The 19493-nt window shown below is 41.8% G+C and overlaps 1 protein-coding gene across 1 annotated transcript in view; it reads left to right on the forward strand.

Annotated features, from left to right (window-relative positions):
* LOC144032315 (polyamine-transporting ATPase 13A3-like) overlaps positions 1–17373 on the forward strand; it is a 58385-nt gene extending 41012 nt beyond the window's left edge. The window contains exons 15-23 of the mRNA XM_077540194.1: positions 7649–7758; positions 7829–7925; positions 10497–10569; positions 10681–10852; positions 11502–11683; positions 13115–13203; positions 13718–13798; positions 13982–14068; positions 16188–17373. Coding sequence (XP_077396320.1) covers positions 7649–7758; positions 7829–7925; positions 10497–10569; positions 10681–10852; positions 11502–11683; positions 13115–13203; positions 13718–13798; positions 13982–14068; positions 16188–16370 — 1074 coding nt within the window. The 3' untranslated portion in view covers positions 16371–17373. The remainder of the gene's footprint in view (positions 1–7648; positions 7759–7828; positions 7926–10496; positions 10570–10680; positions 10853–11501; positions 11684–13114; positions 13204–13717; positions 13799–13981; positions 14069–16187) is intronic.
* Positions 17374–19493: the final 2120 nt, after the last annotated feature.

Here is a 19493-nt window from a genome sequence, read left to right on the forward strand (position 1 = left end):
ATATTCCTTCACCTGCTCGTGGAGTGGTTTGGATACTGAGGTATATGTACGTGTGACGGGTAGTGTCTTTTAGCTTAATTTTCAATCTTAGCGATGGGATGCAACCAACATCGTGATCACCGTTAGAAAATGCTTGACACTCTTCCCTTAACACTGTCCGTACCTTTTCCTGTTGCTCTGCTGTCAGATGTTCAAGAGGCACAGGTGGATCCCACAGTTCGGTTTGACGTTCTTCTGGTGTGTCTGTCTTCTTTTCATTTGTCATTTTTGTTTTTAGCACTGGTTGAGTTTGCATCATCTCCTTGTTTTACTTGCAAAGGTTGTGCACTTGCGGGGTAAACTGCTTTAATCTGCTGGAGATGGCCTAATACAGTACGTGCTGTGAGAGTGATACTGCGACTGCTTTCATTTGTAACTGGCACCGACACTTTTGACCAGCCTCCCTTCCGCACGCTTATTGCCACCTCATTTAGAGTCAGTCTGTCAGGCCACCTTGAACTGTCTACAGGTTCAAACAAGGCATCTTGTCCATCTGCACTGAAACTTCTGCGTACATTACACTTCACCAGCTGAGTTTGATACGGGGGAATAGTTACTCTTGGCTGTCCCACTCGAACTACTCCCTCCCTATGTCTTCAACAGTAGTCCTGATCACCTGTATGAATATTTGAGTCTGCGCAGTCAAGTGAAAATGCTTCTTGTATTGATGCTGATGTAGAGTCTGGATATTGCTCCATCCCACTTTTGATCAACTGCTCATTCACATTAAACCCTATTATGGGTGGCTCAGCAACACCTGGCTCACTGGAGATTAACACTGGGGCTAACAGTTGAGGTGACCATTTTTGTGAAGTGTTAAGGTTGAATTTTAACTCCACCCAACCAGAGAAGGGGATCGCTGTTTGGTTTGCTGCCTTACCAACAAGCTCTTCATCGTCCTCGAGAAGCTCTTCCAAGCTGCGTGTGACAGTATGTGGGAGATAAGCACGACGCCAGTTCTCATTAATTTTGGTTACCTGTGACCCATAATGCTTTTGTAGGCACTCCCTCAAAACAACAATCAACTAAATATTTCTTGCCGATGAGAGCATGCAGTTTGGCTTGGCGATGTGATGTCAGTAGATTAGTGGACGTGGCACTTACCCCTTGATGTGTACCGTTATTGTTTTGTAACTGAGCTTCAAGTTGTCTTATTCGCTCCAGCAGTAGCTCTTGCACTCTACTGTCCGCTTCAGAGGATTTGATTGGTGTTAACTGTGTTGATGCCACTTTTTGGGATTTGACACTTCCCGTCTCCGGCCTGCTACCTGTACCTTGAGCTCCTTTGCATCATCTTGAAAAGTGTCCTGTTGAACCGCACTTGAAACAGTGTTCACATTGAGCGCTCTGTCCACTCTTTGCACACTCTGGGCATGCTCGGCGCTGGGTGCGTCTTATGCTGGGAGAAGCACGCTGCTGGTGGCCGTGCATACTTTTCTTTATGTCAGCCAACTCCTCTCTGAGTAGATTCACTGTTTCATAGAGCTCTGTGTCTTTTAAGTGAGATGATGATGTTTTACGAGTCTTTAGTTTCACAGTGTCCACTTGGTCTTGTCCCCTCACTTTCATTTCAGAGATAGAGTTGCTCTCAGTTGTTCCTGTTTGTGCTTTTGCCTCTAGGTCGCTAACTTTTGGCGCTCGACTTGCAGCACTTTTGCGCTGTTTTGACTGCCGTTCTGATTCTACACTCGCAGCTTCATTCAGCTTATCAATGAGAGTCTCATCTGTCACTGTACAGTCATCCAAATAAGGCTTCAGTTGGAACTTGATGTGATCGCTAATAAGCCCTGTGCTGACTGATCTCAAAAATTTCCGTTGAATCCCATCTGGACTGTAGGCTACTGGTCATCTGAGCCAGATTCTTTAGCAGCAAGCAACAGTCTCTCTTTTAGCTCTATTGCTCTGAATAGGAAGTTTTGGGGAGATTTGCGGCTTTCTTGAGTGACATTCACCAGCTTGTGATACAAATCCATTGAACTGTCCTCCTTAAAGTGCCCCTTTAATATTGTCTTTAATTGTGATAATGTGAGGTCACTTTTAACTTCAAGCATGTCCCACAAATTTAAACCGAGGCTAATGGCTTTTACCACAGCCTCAACAACCTCATCTTCGTTATGTCCTTTCATTAAACCCCTCTCAATTTGATGCATTAGGTTTGTGAATGACAGCTTATCTTTTTGGCCTTTTTCCTCCAATCTGTCCACTGATTTTGAAATCTCTCCTGATTGTGACTTCTTGTAACCTGCTTGTGGGCAGACTGGTGCTTGTGTGGATGGAAGGCTCACGCTGTAGAGAAGGAGTGCTTGCTCTGTCACTCAGTCTCTGTCTGCCAATAACAGGTGTTTGTGGGTTTTCCTGAAGATGTTCTCTTTCTGTAGCACTTATTTGCATTGGACCAGTTTTGCTTAAAGTTAGTAAATTGGCCAAATGCTGTTTTGCAACATCATCTTCTTCCCTTTCAATAACATCATCTGTAGATGCCATTATTGCATTTATGACTGCCCTCCTTTTTGCTGCATTACTATAGTCAACTTTAGCACTCACACACACCTCTTTGAGCTCTTGCAGCTTGAGAGTCCACAGCTGCTGGGCTAGCTGTTCCATGTACTCCTCGAAGCTCATCTTGCTCGCTCTGTGCATTGTGTGCTCCGCCTCCCTCGTTAATGCGCGCGGCCGTCTGGAATAGCGTTGGCGATCACTTTATCCAAAGGAACACATTCTCAGAAGCCTAAATCCATCCCAGACGAGCCCCCAAAATGTAGCACTTGGGGTTGGATGAAGACACTTGAGAGAGAGAGTGTATTTTCGATGTCTTTAATCGCGCACATGCACTGCAACACACGAGACACGACATGACCACGCCATTCTCACGGAAGTCATTAACTGACTCGTTTACACAACAAGGGACGAGTAAAAAGTACAAAAATAAAGTTACATGAAGCCCATTTGTAAATAATTAGCGCTTACCTGCAACACACGAGACACGACATGACCAAGCCATTCTCACGGAAGGCATTAACTGACTAGGACCTGTGAGGACCCTAACCCCGGGTTTTCACCGGATGCGGTTGCGGTGCGGTTGCGGTGCGGTGTGTCTTGACTGCGTGCTCCGGACGGGTCAATTTTTTTGTCAATCCACACCGGCTCCGCACAGCTGCGGTCCGGCAGCTCCGTCGCCGCCCACTTCCCAACGTGTCTCGCGGACCGCGCGTGCGCGATCATGTGGCATTTCACAACGACAAACATACAGAAAGTCTGTGCTCAACAGAGAAGCAGAAAGAGAGGTGGACTTCTTTTGATTTAACCTTTTCTTCTTCTTCTTCGATGGGGTGCTGCTGACCTCGACTCGGAACGTCGTGAAGCGGTGGGTGGAATACTTCGAAGACCTCCTTAATTCCACCAACACGTCTCCTTTTGAGGAAGCAGAGTCTGGGGACTCTGGGGTGGGCTCTCCTATCTCTGGGGTCGAAGTCACTGAGGTGGTTGGAAAGCTCCTCGGTGGCAGGGCCCCGGGGGTGGATGAGATCCGCCCGGAGTTCCTAAAGACTCTGGATGTTGTGGGGCTGTCATGGTTGACACGCCTCTACAACATCGCGTGGACATCGGGGACAGTGCCTCTGGATTGGCAGACCGGGGTGGTGGTCCCCCTTTTTAAGAAGGGGGACCGGAGGGTGTGTTCCAACTACAGAGGGATCACACTCCTCAGCCTCCCTGGTAAGGTCTATTCAGGGGTGCTGGAGAGGAGGGTCCGTCGGGAGGTCGAATCTCGGATTCAGGAGGAGCAGTGTGGTTTTCGTCCTGGCCGTGGAACAGTGGACCAGCTCTACACCCTCCGAAGGATCCTCGAGGGTGCGTGGGAGTTCGCTCAACCAGTCCACATGTGTTTTGTGGATTTGGAGAAGGCGTTCGACCGTGTCCCTCGGGGAGTTCTGTGGGGGGTGCTTCGGGAGTACGGGGTGCCGGGCCCCTTGATACGGGCTGTTCGGTCCCTGTACGACCGTTGCCAGAGTTTGGTCCGCATTGCCGGCAGTAAGTCGGATTCGTTTCCGGTGAGGGTTGGACTCCGCCAAGGTTGCCCTTTGTCACCGATTCTGTTCATAACTTTTATGGACAGAATTTCTAGGCGCAGCCGAGGCGTGGAGGGGTTCCGGTTTGGTGGCCTCAGCATTGCATCTCTGCTCTTTGCAGATGATGTGGCTTCATCAAGCCGGGGCCTCCAACTCTCACTGGAGCGGTTCGCAGCCGAGTGTGAAGCGGCTGGGATGAGGATCAGCACCTCCAAATCCGAGACCATGGTCCTCAGTCGGAAAAGGGTGGAGTGCCGTCTCCAGGTCGGGGATGAGATCCTTCCCCAAGTGGAGGAGTTCAAGTATCTTGGGGTCTTGTTCACGAGTGAGGGTAGGATGGAGCGGGAGATCGACAGGCGGATCGGTGCAGTGTCTGCAGTGATGCGGACTCTGTATCGGTCCGTCGTGGTAAAGAAAGAGCTGAGCCAAAAGGCAAAGCTCTCGATTTACCGGTCGATCTACGTTCCAACCCTCACCTATGGTCACGAGCTGTGGGTCGTGACCGAAGGAACGAGATCCCGGATATAAGCGGCCGAAATGAGTTTCCTCCGCAGGGTGTCCGGGCTCTCCCTTAGAGATAGGGTGAGAAGCTCGGTCATCCGGGAGGGACTCAAAGTCGAGCCGCTGCTCCTCCGCGTTGAGAGGAGCCAGCTGAGGTGGCTCGGGCATCTGGTTCGGATGCCTCCTGGACGCCTCCCTGGGGAGGTGTTCCGGGCAAGTCCCACTGGCGGGAGGCCCCGGGGACGACCCAGGACACGCTGGAGAGACTATGTCTCTCGGTTGGCCTGGGAACGCCTCTGGATCCCACCGGAGGAGCTGGTTGAAGTGGCTGGGGAGAGGGAAGTCTGGGTTTCCCTCCTGAAGCTGCTGCCCCCGCGACCCGACCCCAGGATAAGCGGAAGAAGATGGATGGATGGATGGATGGATGGATGGATTCTTCTTCTGCTATGAGATTCCATGCAGCATCCTTTTTTTGGTTGTCCTTATAAAAAGGATGTGCCGTGTCATATATTATTTTGTGGTTTTCCACCTCCGATATAAACCTCTCCTCGTCCATGTTCGCTGGTGTCTAAACCGTGAATGAGCACATGGCCCGGCGACGCCCACGTCACGTTTTGCTGAAAAACTTGCGAAATAGGAGCTGGCGAGTGTTTTATTCTGAAAGGTAACCGGAAATTTATTTTGAAACTGCCTCGGTCTTCCTGTCCCGCTCGATGTGTTTTGTGCTAGCTTGCCATTTGCCGGAGGCCTACCGCTGCGGTGTCCGGCAAAAATAGAAAATAGGTCTATCTTCAGTCGACACGCAACGCACCCGCAAGCGGTGTAAACTGCACCATTCGAATGAATGGAATCTAATTGCTTGCGTCGCCGGACCGCACCGCAACCGCACCGCAACCGCATCCGGTGTAAACCCGGGGTTTGCTGCCTACGCCCGCCTGCATGGATTCCCAACTGTCTCCTGACGAAAAGTGTTAATGTCTATATAAGGCCAACATAAATTTAGCAACATGTAATAATTACAAAAAAATTTAAAATATACACATACAATATGAAGTGGGCGGTGTTATACCATACTGCAAAAATTCTGCTTATCCCACATCTTGGTAAGCCCAGTCTCAAGAACGTACTTCCCAAGCACGCATATCTCGCTGCCGTATTTCCGTAATTCATCGCAGTTATTTCATGTGACTTGCTTTCAATGGATTTGTACTACTATTTGGATGTTTCAAAATGTATTTGTACAACATACATCGGTTAAAAACTTTACTTACATCCTTGGGATTTCGCGAGACGTCAACAATGGCGGCCCAAGTACTGTTCGAATCGAAAGTATGCATAAGCCAAGACCACACGGAATTCCCGGATGTCGTTCTTTATTGCCAGCTTAAACCAAGGATGCATCGGTTGTTGCTTTGTGAAGGCTTGGCTGTGGATATATCCAAAGATGCATTTCGTACTTCAAGGAACGAATGGGAGCAAAGGAGCATCACGTTTTTTCTTCTTTCTTCCCACACACCGGTTTTGTGTTGTGTTTTGTGTTCATTCGGCTGCCTTTGGCAGCTGAGTACACCAGTTTGTCGGACTAATCCTCTTGCTGATCCACCGACTTTGCCCAACTAATCTCAACCTCACCTTTGATTCCCATCTTACCTCAAACTTGTGCTTGTTTGATTTTTTATTATTTTTATTTATTTCTTTATTTTGTATTTATTTAATTTATTTTTTATTTTATTTTTTTGGGGGGGGGGCGTTATTCTTGATTCGGTGGTTTTGATTATTGCCTTTTGCAAGCTCTTTCCTTTCATTTGCAAGTGTACTATTGTATTTTTGCACCTGTGTTTTGGAATAAATTTCATCAAACTTGATTTCCTTCCCATGTTTTTGGGATCTGCACACTTGAACATAAGATGCATCATCACAATTTCAGAAGAATCAGAACTAAACCTGCAACTCTCACCGGTATCTTTCCAGAACCTTCCGCCCCTCAATATTATCGTAAATTGGATAAATCACATGTATAATTTAATTTCAAATGATATTTTAAAATAGTACTCGTAATTATATAACATCTAGTCACGTGGTACAGTTTCGGCAATGCGTCACAAACAGGCAGCTCTCAGTAAGAACAACATCCGGCCGGGTATTCCGTCTATTCAATGCTATTGCTTTTTGCGTAGTTGCAATTGGCACAGTACTTGGGCCGCGACTGATGACGTTTCAAGACATCACGAGGACGTAAGTACGGACAAGAATGCGTATTGAGAAACGGCCATAGTTAACCTCGTCCACCTGTGTGTGTCTCCCCTCCCCGTATGTGTTGCTAATTATTGCCCTCTGCCTGCTGTGTTTCCCAGGTGTGTCTTAGTGTCTCGTTAGTGTTGTATTTAGTCAGTGGGGTTTGTTCACACGTCGTGGCAGCATTGTCTTGTCTTGTTCTGTTGAGGTGTGCTGTGCTAGTAGTGTTTATGTCTAGTCAAGTTTCTCCACGTCTAGTTAAGTTTCTCCACATCTAGTCAAGTTTCTCCACATCTAGTCAGGTTTCTCCATGTCAATCCAAGTCTGTCCACGTTCTGCTATGTCTGTCCTGCCAAGTCTGTCCATGCCATACCAAGTCTATCCACGTCATGCCAAGTCTGTCCACATCATGCCCAGTCTGTCCACGTTCAGTCCAATCATGGCAACCAGTCCGCTCACATCCCGTCCGATCTACTACTTGGTTCCAGTCAATAAAGTTATTCTCATTCCTGTTTGTCTCCCGGCCTTGCTTCTCTGCCATCTCCCCTCATCCACTAGCTCCACACACCTTCATCGTGACAGAGGCGCAGCCTGGTCTGCCAAATTCCCAAAAGTGCTAAAGGAGGCCTGCACCTCCAAGAAAATCAAGAGGCACCAGTTTACATCTATTTTATCTAGGATTATAGTGCTCTGAATGTTGCTGTTTGGATTCTTGTTATAGAAACCAAAAAGTTGTGCAAAAAGTACTGAAACATTCAGCATGTGTGTTAAAATTGAACTCTATCTTTCTTTCTGTCTCTGTTCAGGCCCTTAAGAAAGCTCATAGTGGGATTGCCCTGTCTGAGCTGGAGGCCTCTGTGGCTTCCCCCTTCACCTCCTCCATCCCAAACATCTCCTGCGTGCCCAACCTCATCAGGTATTACACGCAGCTGAGTGAGGGATTTGCGATATCTTATTCAGGTGTTGTTTTTTTTCACTATCCACAGGGAGGGCCGTGCTGCTCTTGTCACATCTTTCTGTGTCTTCAAATCCCTGGCCCTCTTCAGCCTCATCTTATTCTTCAGCACAATTGTGCTCTACTTGGTAACTATTCTGGCTTGTTTGTATGCATTCATTTGTCGTGGTGGTCTGACCCGTTTGGTAGATGTACACAATTGGGCCAAATTCACAGAGAACTGTGGACGCTGATAGCATCTTTAATTGCATTTGATTTGCACCTGCATCCTATTCACAAAAGTTATTGCAATATTGCAGTTGTTTGACATTAAACCAATCTTTTTTACATGTAGTGTTATGCCAAGGTCAGAGTACACGAATGTATTGATGTGCCGCAGACAATTGCAGTGTGTCTTGGTCGATTTTTAGTTGTCTTGAGTCTTGATGCAATGTACTCCGTATTGAAGCTCTCTACAGAAAATGTTACCACTATACACATACTAGTAATATACTATGTCATGTTGTTTAGCTCATTCACTCGCAGCCATTTTCACTGAAGCACCCACCTTCGCTCCTGGCCGTTTTACTGGATTTTGACTGATTTTGCAAGGCCCACAGAATATTAAATTCTATTACTATAAAAACATAACCTATCAAAAGAAAGATTAGAGTCTCTAATTTCATCAGGAAAAAAAAACAGTATATTTGTATCTGTTTCCGTATAATAGCAATTGGCATTAGAATATAGCTAAGTTTAAAGGGATCGTTCGGCTTTTTTAACATGAATCTCAATTTGATCCTCACCTCCCGTGTGTGCGATCAGCACTGACTTACCCCTGACAGCGTTCGGTGACACGCGTTCTGGTTCGGCGTTGGACGAGAGGAAAATAGTCCAGCAAGCTGGCTGGGGTCTCGGAAATAAAGCGTTTTTCTTCTAAAAACTATTTGTTTTCAAAAGCGTGATACATTTCCATCACAATACTCTTTTCTGAATAAAGTCAGACGCCATTATCGCCAGCCACTACTTTTCTGTTCGTTCGTCTCACTGCGCGGCGCCCTGTAGAACGCTAACCGACGCACTGCAGCCAGCTAGCTGATACTTCCGCCTGAAGTTGTTTGCCTTTTCGGCTTTTTTAGTGGACGCTAGACTGAGGGCAGAGGTGAACATTTGTGAGCAGCAGTATGGTTTCATGCCAAAAAAGAGAAGGTCAGGAGGAGCTGCATTGTGTCTTTGTTGACCTGGAGAAAGCTTATGACAGGGTGCCCAAAGAGGAACTGTGGTTTTGTATGAGGAAGTCTGGAGTGGCGGAGAAGTTTGTTCAAGTGGTGCAGGACATGTATGAGGACTGTAAGACATTGGTGAGGTGTGCTGTAGGTGTGACGGAGGAGTTCAAGGTGGAGGTGGGACTACATCACGGATCAGCTCTGAGCCCCTTATTGTTCGCTATGGTAATGGACAGGATGACTGACGAGGTTTGACAGGAATCCCCATGGACTATGATGTTTGCAGATGACATAGTGATCTGTAGTGAGAGCAGGGAACGGGTGGAGGAGAAACTAGACGCGTGGAGGTTTGCCCTGGAAAGGAGGGGAATGAAGGTTAACCGTAGCAAGACGGAGTATCTGTGTGTGAATCAGAGGGACCCAAGTGGAAGAGTGAGGTAATAGGGAGAAGAGACCAAGACAGTGGAGGAGTTTAAGTATTTAGGGTCAACAGTCCAGAGCAATGGAGAGTGTGGAAAAGAAGTGAAGAAGCGTGTGCAGGCAGGCTGGAACAGGTGGAGGAAAGTGTCAGGTGTAATGTGTGATAGAAGAGTTTCAGCTAAAATGAAAGGAAAGGTTTATAAAACTGGTGAGACCAGCAATGTTGTTTGGTCTGGAGACAGTGCCACTGAGGAAACGACAGGAGGCAGAGCTGGAGGTGGCAGAGATGAAGATGCTGAGGTTCTCTTTGGGAGTGATCAGGCTGGATAGGATCAGGAATGAGTACATCAGAGGGGCAGCAGATGTTAGAGGCTTTGGAGATAAAGTCAGAGAGGCCAGACTGAGATGGTTTGGACATGTCCAGAGGAGAGATAGTGAGTTTATTGGCAGAAGGATGCTGAGTTTCCAAATGCCAGGCAGAAGATCGAGAGGAAACCCAAAGAGGAGGTTTATGGATGTAGTTAAAGAGGACATGAAGGGAATTGGTGTGAGAGCAGAGGATGCAGAGGACAGGGTTAGATGGAGGCAACTGATTCGCTGTGGCGACCCCTGAACGGAAAAGCAGGAAGAAGAAGAAGATGTATGTATATGTATGTATATATGTATATTAGGGCTGGGAAAAAAAGTCGACCAAGGTCGACTTAAAAAATAGGTCGACTGGAAAAATTTAAGTTGACGCTCCGCCCAGAACGATGTTTGCGCCGCCGCCGTCCATGTTTCACACGGACCTCAGACGACAGAGTAAAAAAAATGACTCCTGTCACTCTCCTAACAAAAGACAAAGAATGTCCAGAGTTTGGGACCATTTCAAGAAGATTAAGAGGACAAATAGTTATTTACAAATTTTGCAAAACAACAATGGCGTGTGTGTGTATATATATATATATATGTATATGTAGGGGTGTGTGTGTGTGTGTGTGTGTGTGTGTGTGTGTGTGTTTTTGGGGGCAAATGAGTTAATGCATTCAACACTTCTGTAGATGGACTTGGTCTGATGTGATCCATGTCTTCTAGGTTGTTGACAACTTTGGGGACTTCCAGTACATTTTCATTGACTTTGCCTTTGGTCTGTTTGTCCCCTTTACAAGTGAGTAAAACATTGCCATATTCATCCAGTTTAATTGGCTTTTTTTCCCTGTTAATTGACACAGTGTTGTGTCAATTAACTTAAGCCAGATTTTTTTTTTTCTATGTTCAGTGAGCTTGAACCCTGCGTGGAATACTCTCGTGCGGCGTGCGCCATCAACGTCTCTGCTTTCTGGACAGTTGCTCTACTCAGTTTTGTCTCAGACCCTAAATTGCACGTTCTTCCAGTTTCTGGCGTTCTTCTTAGTACAGCAACAGAGTTGGTATCAGACACCCGAGTCAATGTGAGTAACATTTCATATAACGGCATCTAAACCTCCTCCAAACATTCCTGAATTTGGATCAGTGCCACAATTCTGAATCCAGAAAACTAGCAAAAGTTATTTAATTTCTTCCTAGTAAACACCAAATTCCATCCAAATCCACTGATGTTGGTAATGAACATGAACGCATTTGCTCAATAGTGTTGGGTCTCCAAGGAAAAGATAAAGCAAATAGGTGGAAGATGCTGTATAGGCCAAAAGTAACATCTCAATACACACACAATATAAAACTTCTGACACTTGCCCAAACATCTCTCGGGCTTAAAGGGGCTACAGAAGTTAAAAAGCTACACAAAACATACCGTTGGAGTTATAAATTATTTTCTGCTTATTTATATTGTAGCTCTCGGTGTGTTCACACAAAGACTGTTAAATAAAAGTTGTCAACCATCAATTGGAGAGACCATCTTTATTTCCATCTGGAATACTACAGTCACCACAAACCCTCTTCCTAAAACAACCAACCAACCAAAAACTCTCACACTCCAACAAAACATTCAGTCACTCAAAAAATAAAAAAATAAAATACACACAAAACCTCTCACACAAATAAAAAAGTCACAAAAAACTTACAAAAACTAAATTTGACCAACTCTTTCCTCTGTCACAGTGCCTGCAATGGGTCCAGCCTCAGTAACACATACAACCTCAACGGAACGGAAGCTGAAGATGCACGTAATTTCAAGAGCTTTGAAAACACTTCCATCTTCTATGTGTTGTGCTTCCAGTACTTGATTGTATCCATCGTCTTCGCCAAAGGGAAACCCTTCAGACAACCAAGCTATAAAAACTGTAAGATACTTATTACCTGCATGGTGGAATATTAATTGCCATTATAATGTTCGCAGTCATATGTACAGCTCTGGGGGGGTAGTATATATATATATATATATATATATATATATATATATATATATATATATATATATATATATATATATATATATATATATATATATATATATATGTTAGAGCTGTCAAACGATTAAAATTGTGATTAAAAAACGATTAAAAAGGCATTTTTAACGTTTTTTGCCCACCAAATTTTAAAGAGCACCTGTAATGTGTTAAATTTTTAGACATTTAATGTTATGAGGACGTCTTCAAAATTTTGTATCCACTGCACACGCACACATCCTCCTCGTTTTCTAATCACTTAATTACTTGTATAATTTAAAATGAAAAAAAAAATACCCCAATTGTTTGACATGAGTCTCCGGTTCGAGTCCAGGCTCGGACCTTCCTGGGTGGAGTTTGCATGTTCTCCCCGTGCCCGCGTGGGTCTTCTCCGGGTACTCCGGTCTCCTCCCACATTCCAAAGACATGCATGGCAGGTTAATTGGGTGCTCCGAATTGTCCCTAGGTGTGCGTGTGAGTGTGGATGGTTGTTCGTCTCTGTGTGCCCTGCGATTGGCTGGCAACCAGTCCAGGGTGTCCCCCGCCTACTGCCCAGAGCCAGCTGAGATAGGCGCCAGCACCCCCTGCGACCCTTGTGAGGAATAAGCGGTCAAGAAAATGGATGGATGGATGTTTGACATGAACAAATATTCTGAATGTCATACGCAAACATTTATTAAATGCTTTACTTTAATGCATGTAGTTATGTTTATTGCTCACCCACAACCTGTGCTAGCTTTAACGTAACCATCCTCTGTCAGCTAAAGGATCATCTGCCGCCAAAATTAATAGTGTGATTAATCTGTTAATACATGATTAATGCGATAAATTATTGTGATTAATTAGTTAATGCTTGGGAGGCACGGTGAATGAGCGGTTAGCACGTCCGCTTCCCAGTATTGAGGATGCAAGATCGAGTCCAAGCTCCGGCCTTCCTGGGTGGAGTTTGCATGTTCTCCCTGGGTCTTCTCCGGGTACTCCGGTCTCCTCCCACATTCCAAAGACATGCATGGCAGGTTAATTGGGCGCTCTGAATTGTCCCTAAGTGTGCTTGTGAGTGTGGATGGTTGTTCGTCTCTGTGTGCCCTGCGATTGGCTGGAAACCAGTTCAGGGTGTACCCCGCCTACTGCCCAAAGCCAGCTGGGATAGGCTCCAGCACCCCCGCGACCCTTGTGAGGAATAAGCGGTCAAGAAAATGAGTGGATGGATGGATGGATATATATATATATATATATATAGTATGTGTGTGTGTGCTTTGTGTCTTCTGTCCTACTATCTTTGCTTCACTGAAATCCTTATTTCTGTGTTTCTGCATTACATTTCAGGGCCTTTTGTATTGACCTGCTCAATTCTGTTTGGTTTTCTCTCCTTCATCATGCTGTATCCAGTTCCTGCTATTGATAACATATTCCAGGTAAACTTTGCTTTTTTATTTTTGTTTGTTTATTTTTATTTTTTTAAATAAACCAGTGTAACATTCTAAATATTTTTTAATGGGAAGTCAACACAATAAATAAATAAATAAATAAATTTGTTAATACATAAGTAAATTAATTAATTACTTAATTAATACGTCTTTGCAATATGTTCACGTGACCAAACTTCTAAAATCCCTGAGCTGTGACATTCGCAAGGGCACTTTGATGTCAATTTCAGTCAACAGCATAGGGCAGTGTAAAACCAAAATCGCAGCCGTTGAGATGAATGGCTTAATCTTAATTCTTATTCATCAAATCCTATATTAAGCAGAATACTGCGTTTAGTCTAATTGTGGTATTTGTTTTGTTTTTTGTTTGCCTTGAGTCCCACTTTAATCGATCAAATGAACTGACAGAGGACATTGAATATTCGATTCAGTCAAAAACTCTTGTAATTGACAAGATTTGTGTGTGTGTGTTTTCTCCTCTGTCCATTCTGTCTTCCCTCAGATTGCGTGTGTTCCCTACGACTGGCGCATTACTCTCCTCATCATTGTTTTAACACATGCTGTTGTGTCTTTCACAATGGAGGTATGCTCAGAATCGCAAATTAACCACTTGATGACTAATCACCTTTAAATTTTTGTTTTGAAATACTGAATCACATTCTGTCTCAAATTGTATTTAAAATTTTCTTGACTGCTCAGTTGTGATTCTGCAACTCAATCAAGAGTAGCCTTTGATTGTGAAATTCTCACTACAATGTTTTCCTAGAATTTGATCCATGACACATTGTGGAGGATTGTTAAAGCCAATCTGGGTGCAAATCGATCCACCAGTCCCCCCACTGCTAACACAAAGGTTGGCTGGATTTTGATTCATTAATATTCTTATTACTCTTGCATCGTTGCTTTGCTCTTTCCTCTTAATTTGCACATGAGGTTCACCTGCAACTTCACAGAGAAACAACTATAAGTCTTCAAACAGTTTGATTGGGAATATCAGGGTTTCGTTTTGGCCACGCTGTGTGTCACTTATTCAGGGGCAAGAAAAAATGTGCATCATAAACATTAGTCTTAAATCAAATAAATAAATAATAAAAATAATTAGTTTATATACTCATTATGATTATTAACTCGTTTACCGCCAAAAGTTATTAAAAAAACACAACCCCGAGAGTGCCAGCCGATTTTGAGCATTTTCACTTATCTTTCAAGGCAAACAGAATATTGTGTGCTATGACAACGTAAACGTGGTGGATACCATATGAAAGATTCTATCCCATTCTCTCATTAGAAAAAAAAACTACCTTATTCCTTTCCTTAGTAATCACCATTTGAAAATAGATAATTTGAGTGACACCAAACTATAATGGAAAAAAATGAAAACAAGCTTTTTGTGAAGATACAATTTCTGCACCACAGTGACTTTTGACACTAGTATTTTTGGTTTAGTGACGCTCTGTGAATTAGATTAAACACTTTGAACATTCACGACATCCTTGAAAAGTTTGTATTCCTAAAATATGCTATGCTGTCATGTCATTTCAATTGCTTTGATCCACGGGATTGCATCAAAAAGCGATACAATGCTGCCATCGGCTGGCCATAGTTAGTGGGTGTTTTTTTTTTTTTTTTTTTTCCTCCGCCCATCTTATTCATGAAACCAGAGCTGCCCAAGACGTTGCGATGCCCATTGTAAAAAAAAAAAAAAAAAAAAAAAAGTCAATTAACGATGTTGGCGGCCCACGGTGCAATTTCAGAAAAAGTTAATTGATGTTTTCAGCAAGAAAAGAGCTAATACATAAAGAATGTTAAAACAGTCACTCGGAGAGCTGAAATTTTACCCAGATTGTCCAAACATGTTGAAGTTCAAAATGGCTCCAAACATATTTTTTTTAAATTATTATTGTCCTGAATATATGTGGGAACTAAATATTCATAAGTGCGAAATGGGTAATTGTACAATATTTGGACCCCATGCCTCCCATTATAAATCATTATTTTGCATGTTTTTTTTTATGCACTGTACCTGATCTTGTTATAATGCATTTCCCATGATTATCCAATTTATCCCTTCAGTGGGTGGAAAATAAAAAATGTGAGTTGAGTCTTAAAAGCTATAGTCCACCATGTGGCGCTATAGAGCTACTTATCATTTTTGCTTGAGCTGACATGTCTTTGACCACAGTTGCACCAATACAAGCCGGCATGGTCAGGCTTGATAGAACAGGCCTGTGTGTGGGGGGGTGTGCGTGCGTATGTGTGCGCGCGTGGTCAAAGGATGTCCTCACAAAGATATGTATGTGCGTGTGCGCGCATAGTCAAAGTGACAATTCTGGACAAAATGTGTTTTATACACATGATAGTTAGTTTTGCTGATTGCACACTATTGTTTTTATTGTCCAGAGAGGGCATCATTTATAGGGCTTATAGGTCTGACGCCACTAAACATTTTGACTGGTAGAAAGTAAAAAGATAAATAAATAAATAAAAAATCAGAAATGACCGAGTTATCACACTTACAAAGAGTGTCCAAATTTTGGACAAAATACCCCATATGGTATAAAAGTGTTTTAATGCCCCATTATGAGACACTCATTTGAACATATGGGAAAAAAAAACATAAGTGACAACTACTCTGCTGACTTGGCCTTAAATTTACTCGGGGACTGCTTCTTTGGGGACAGAGTAATGTAGTTTACTCTTTATTACTGCTGTGAGGCACGAGGAAGTTCAGCAGTATACCACCGTAGTCTAAGAGTTTAAACTGTGTTATTTTTTGGAATTCATCCAATTGATACCGCTCTCATATTTGTTCTCATGGGAGTGTGCAAGTGTACCTAATTTTGTGGCCTTACATTGCTTTATGTTCATATGATGGCAGAAAGTAATTGGCAAGTGTCTTTTCCAAGTTCTGTTTGTGAGTGTAAATCTGACACATGTTTTGTTTTCTACCAACATACTGCATCTGATCTTAGATGGTGAATGACCATTGGGGCTCGGCATTTCTTTCCTGGATCTCCTGTCGGCAAAACCGTCCCCCAAAGACTATGTACAAGTGTCTGGCTCTAAAACTGCAGGATAATGCTGACTGGCCTCCTGCACCGTCAACTATCACCTTTGCCAACTCTGCTCAGAACCACAGCTCTGTCGCCTTCTGATACCAGCCAAGGCCTGGACTGGGACAGAAACGTAACAGAAAAATCAGTCCTGCCGTTTTGGGCTTAGATCAAGCCCCTTTATAATTAGCGGAGCACCATCACCCATTAGTAATTAAGTATGTGTTTGCCAAAGAGTATACAGTATAGTCTTTCTTCTCTCTCCTCAACTGCTACTTCAACAGCTTGGCTTGACGAGGCAGGTGGAGAGGCAGAGATTATTATTATTTATGTGTGTTCTGCTTTCTTGTTATACATTATTTTGTTGTACCCTTAGTGTTCTGCTTAGTGAGTCCCTTTTTTTTGTTTCACTGTGTGACAAGTTTGATGTAATTTTGGGAATGGGTGTTCTTTGTCTCTTCCCAAAGCAAAGTGGAAGAATATTTTATTCTTAGGATGACCAAACAACATCACAATATGACTTTAACTTGGGGCCGTTATCATAGTATATCTTGAATGATACATTCCACTGCCTGTACATATAAAACAGCGTCATCAGCATACATCTGACAGGTTACGTCAGAGGAACAGCTTGGTAAGTCATTTATAAATAAACTAAATAGTAATGGTCCCAGAATCGATCCTTGTGGAACCCCAAGACTGTTCTTACGGGGTACTGATTGTACATCTTGTATTCTAACACTTTGCAGTCTTGATGAAAGGTATGATTCAAACCAATTAATTGTAGTTGGAGAGAAATTAAAATGTGACAGTTTTTTTTTTAACAGGGCACGTTTAAGTATTTACTTTTCAAAAAGAATATTACAACACATTTTTATTCATTTTTTAAATGATGCATTTGATTGTCTATCTTTTAACCCAGTGGTTCTCAACCTTTTTTCAATGATGTAACCACAGTGTAATAGTTTTTTTGTTTTGTTTTTGTTTTTTTCAGCTAAGTTCCCTACCCCCCAACCAGTGCAAAGAATTTTTGGTTGAAAAGCATAAATAATTCAAATAAAGTGTTGTGCCATTATTGAATGATTTATTAAACTTTGGAACTTTATTTCATTAATCTCTTGAATTTTTTGAATATAAAAATATTTTACTAAAAAGAAAGAACCAATTAAATGAATTATAAATTTGTGCACACAAAAATAAATCACTATTAACTGTTTTCCTTTTGGTCAAATATCTGTTCTAAAAAATAAATAACCTAATCTAACCTAAAAAATAATCTTAATTTTAAATTACGTTTTGAAATGATTGACAGGTGACACTAGGTGTGTTGAACCATTCTCTTCTGGGGGAGATCAGGATTTTTAAGACAATGAAGTTGAATAATATTTATTTTATGAACTTCCATTTTATTGAAGTATTTGCATAATTTAGTAATTATTTTTAAAGCATTTTTGCATGGATGCTACTTTTTATTTTATTTTTTTAATGTCACGTACCCCCAGATGCCCAGATGTTTTTAATAATACTGGAATAAACAACATCCATTTATGTAAAATGTTTGATACTTTTGTCTTGCAGAAAAAGATGTATGAAGAGTATCTGCGGCAGAGTGTCAGCGGTCATGATATGAACTAAAGACTGAAAAAGACACAACATGGACCAAACATAAATCAACAAAAAAAAGCACTGCCAGCTGGACACAACAATAACTTTTTGGATTACAATTCCATTTGAAGTACACCCACAGAAAACACCTTTTGATTTAGACATTACCATTGTGAGAGAAATGATGTGAGAAGTGTCATGCCTCAGAGAAAACAGGTCTCATCACTCTTTAATTCATTATCTATGGATATTTTTGTTCCTTACTTATTCTCCACTCAGTCAGGATGTTGGACTAACCCCCCCCCAAACATATTCATTTTTTAAAGTAATCATAATACTTCTTTATCCAATATACAGTGCAGAACATTGGGTAATAATCATGGCATTGGTTTTATATACGAAAGTTACTCTTTTTTTCTTTTTTTTTTCTTTTATACACTTAACAGAATTTTGTCAGGAGAAATTGGGAGTGGGAGTTCTACTGAAAATGTAGAATGTCAGAACAGTAAGATTAAGCAAACAAACATTTTTGAAAGTATCGTTAATTTCAGATTTTCACATCCCCTCCCTTTTTTTTTTAACGAGCCCCCTACCGAAATAAATAAATGTTCAATTTACAAAACGTTTCCCCTGTCGTCTGATTTTATGCTCAGATGGTTGTTCATCCCCTCTATTGTATATATATATATATATATATATATATATATATATATATATATATATATATATATATATCTTAAAAGCCCAAACATTCAGTTCTAGATTGGTTCTTACATTCCAAGGGAAATAATACAATCTCAGATGTTTTTATTTATATACATAAAGTCGTCAAAGCTTTATAGTGTCTAGAAAAAGATGAAGGTGGGGATGGAAGCTTGTCAACCTAACCTAGCCTTCAGGAAAATACAAATGTCTTTGTTGTTATAAAATATATATATATTATTGTTTTGTTCTGGGAAATAGTTGTGCAGTTGTCTCTTTGGAATTTGTAGAATGTCATTGCGCTACTGAACACTCCAGTAACCAAAGAGCACATTAAACATTGTTTTTTGGCATTTACTTTTGCATCAGTATACAATCACATTCAGCTTCAAACTGATATAAAATTCATTCACGCAGTGTATTGTAATTTTATTTTATTTTATCATTATTATTATTATTTTTTAATGCAGTTGTAAAAAGCAATGATACCAATTTTGAGCACTAGATGGTCTCCTAACTCAGTAAGAAATAACTGTTCACAATAACAATATTAGTAGTAAAATCAAAGTATTTCCCTCAATTTATAGTACAGTATCTTTATGCTAAACATGTTCAGTTGATACTGTCATGTTTATTATTGTGACTGAAGTTTGTGTTGAAGAAATCAATTTTCAGGTACAATTTTTATTTTGGTATAAAATTTGTTTATGGTTTGTTTACATATCCGATCATAAAAAAAATATTATTTGGCTATACTACATTTATTAAAATTAGGAAAAATATATTTATGCAATCTCATTTACACAACTTCAAATGTAATCAAGTGTAAAATCTGACGTCATGGTTATTAATTCAAGGGATTTCTTATTTTATCCTCCCTTCTCTAGTATTTAGTGTACAACAGTTGTATGTCACAGT

Source organism: Festucalex cinctus, chromosome 1, assembly GCF_051991245.1.
Source record: "Festucalex cinctus isolate MCC-2025b chromosome 1, RoL_Fcin_1.0, whole genome shotgun sequence".
In the NCBI taxonomy this organism is placed as follows: domain Eukaryota; kingdom Metazoa; phylum Chordata; class Actinopteri; order Syngnathiformes; family Syngnathidae; genus Festucalex; species Festucalex cinctus.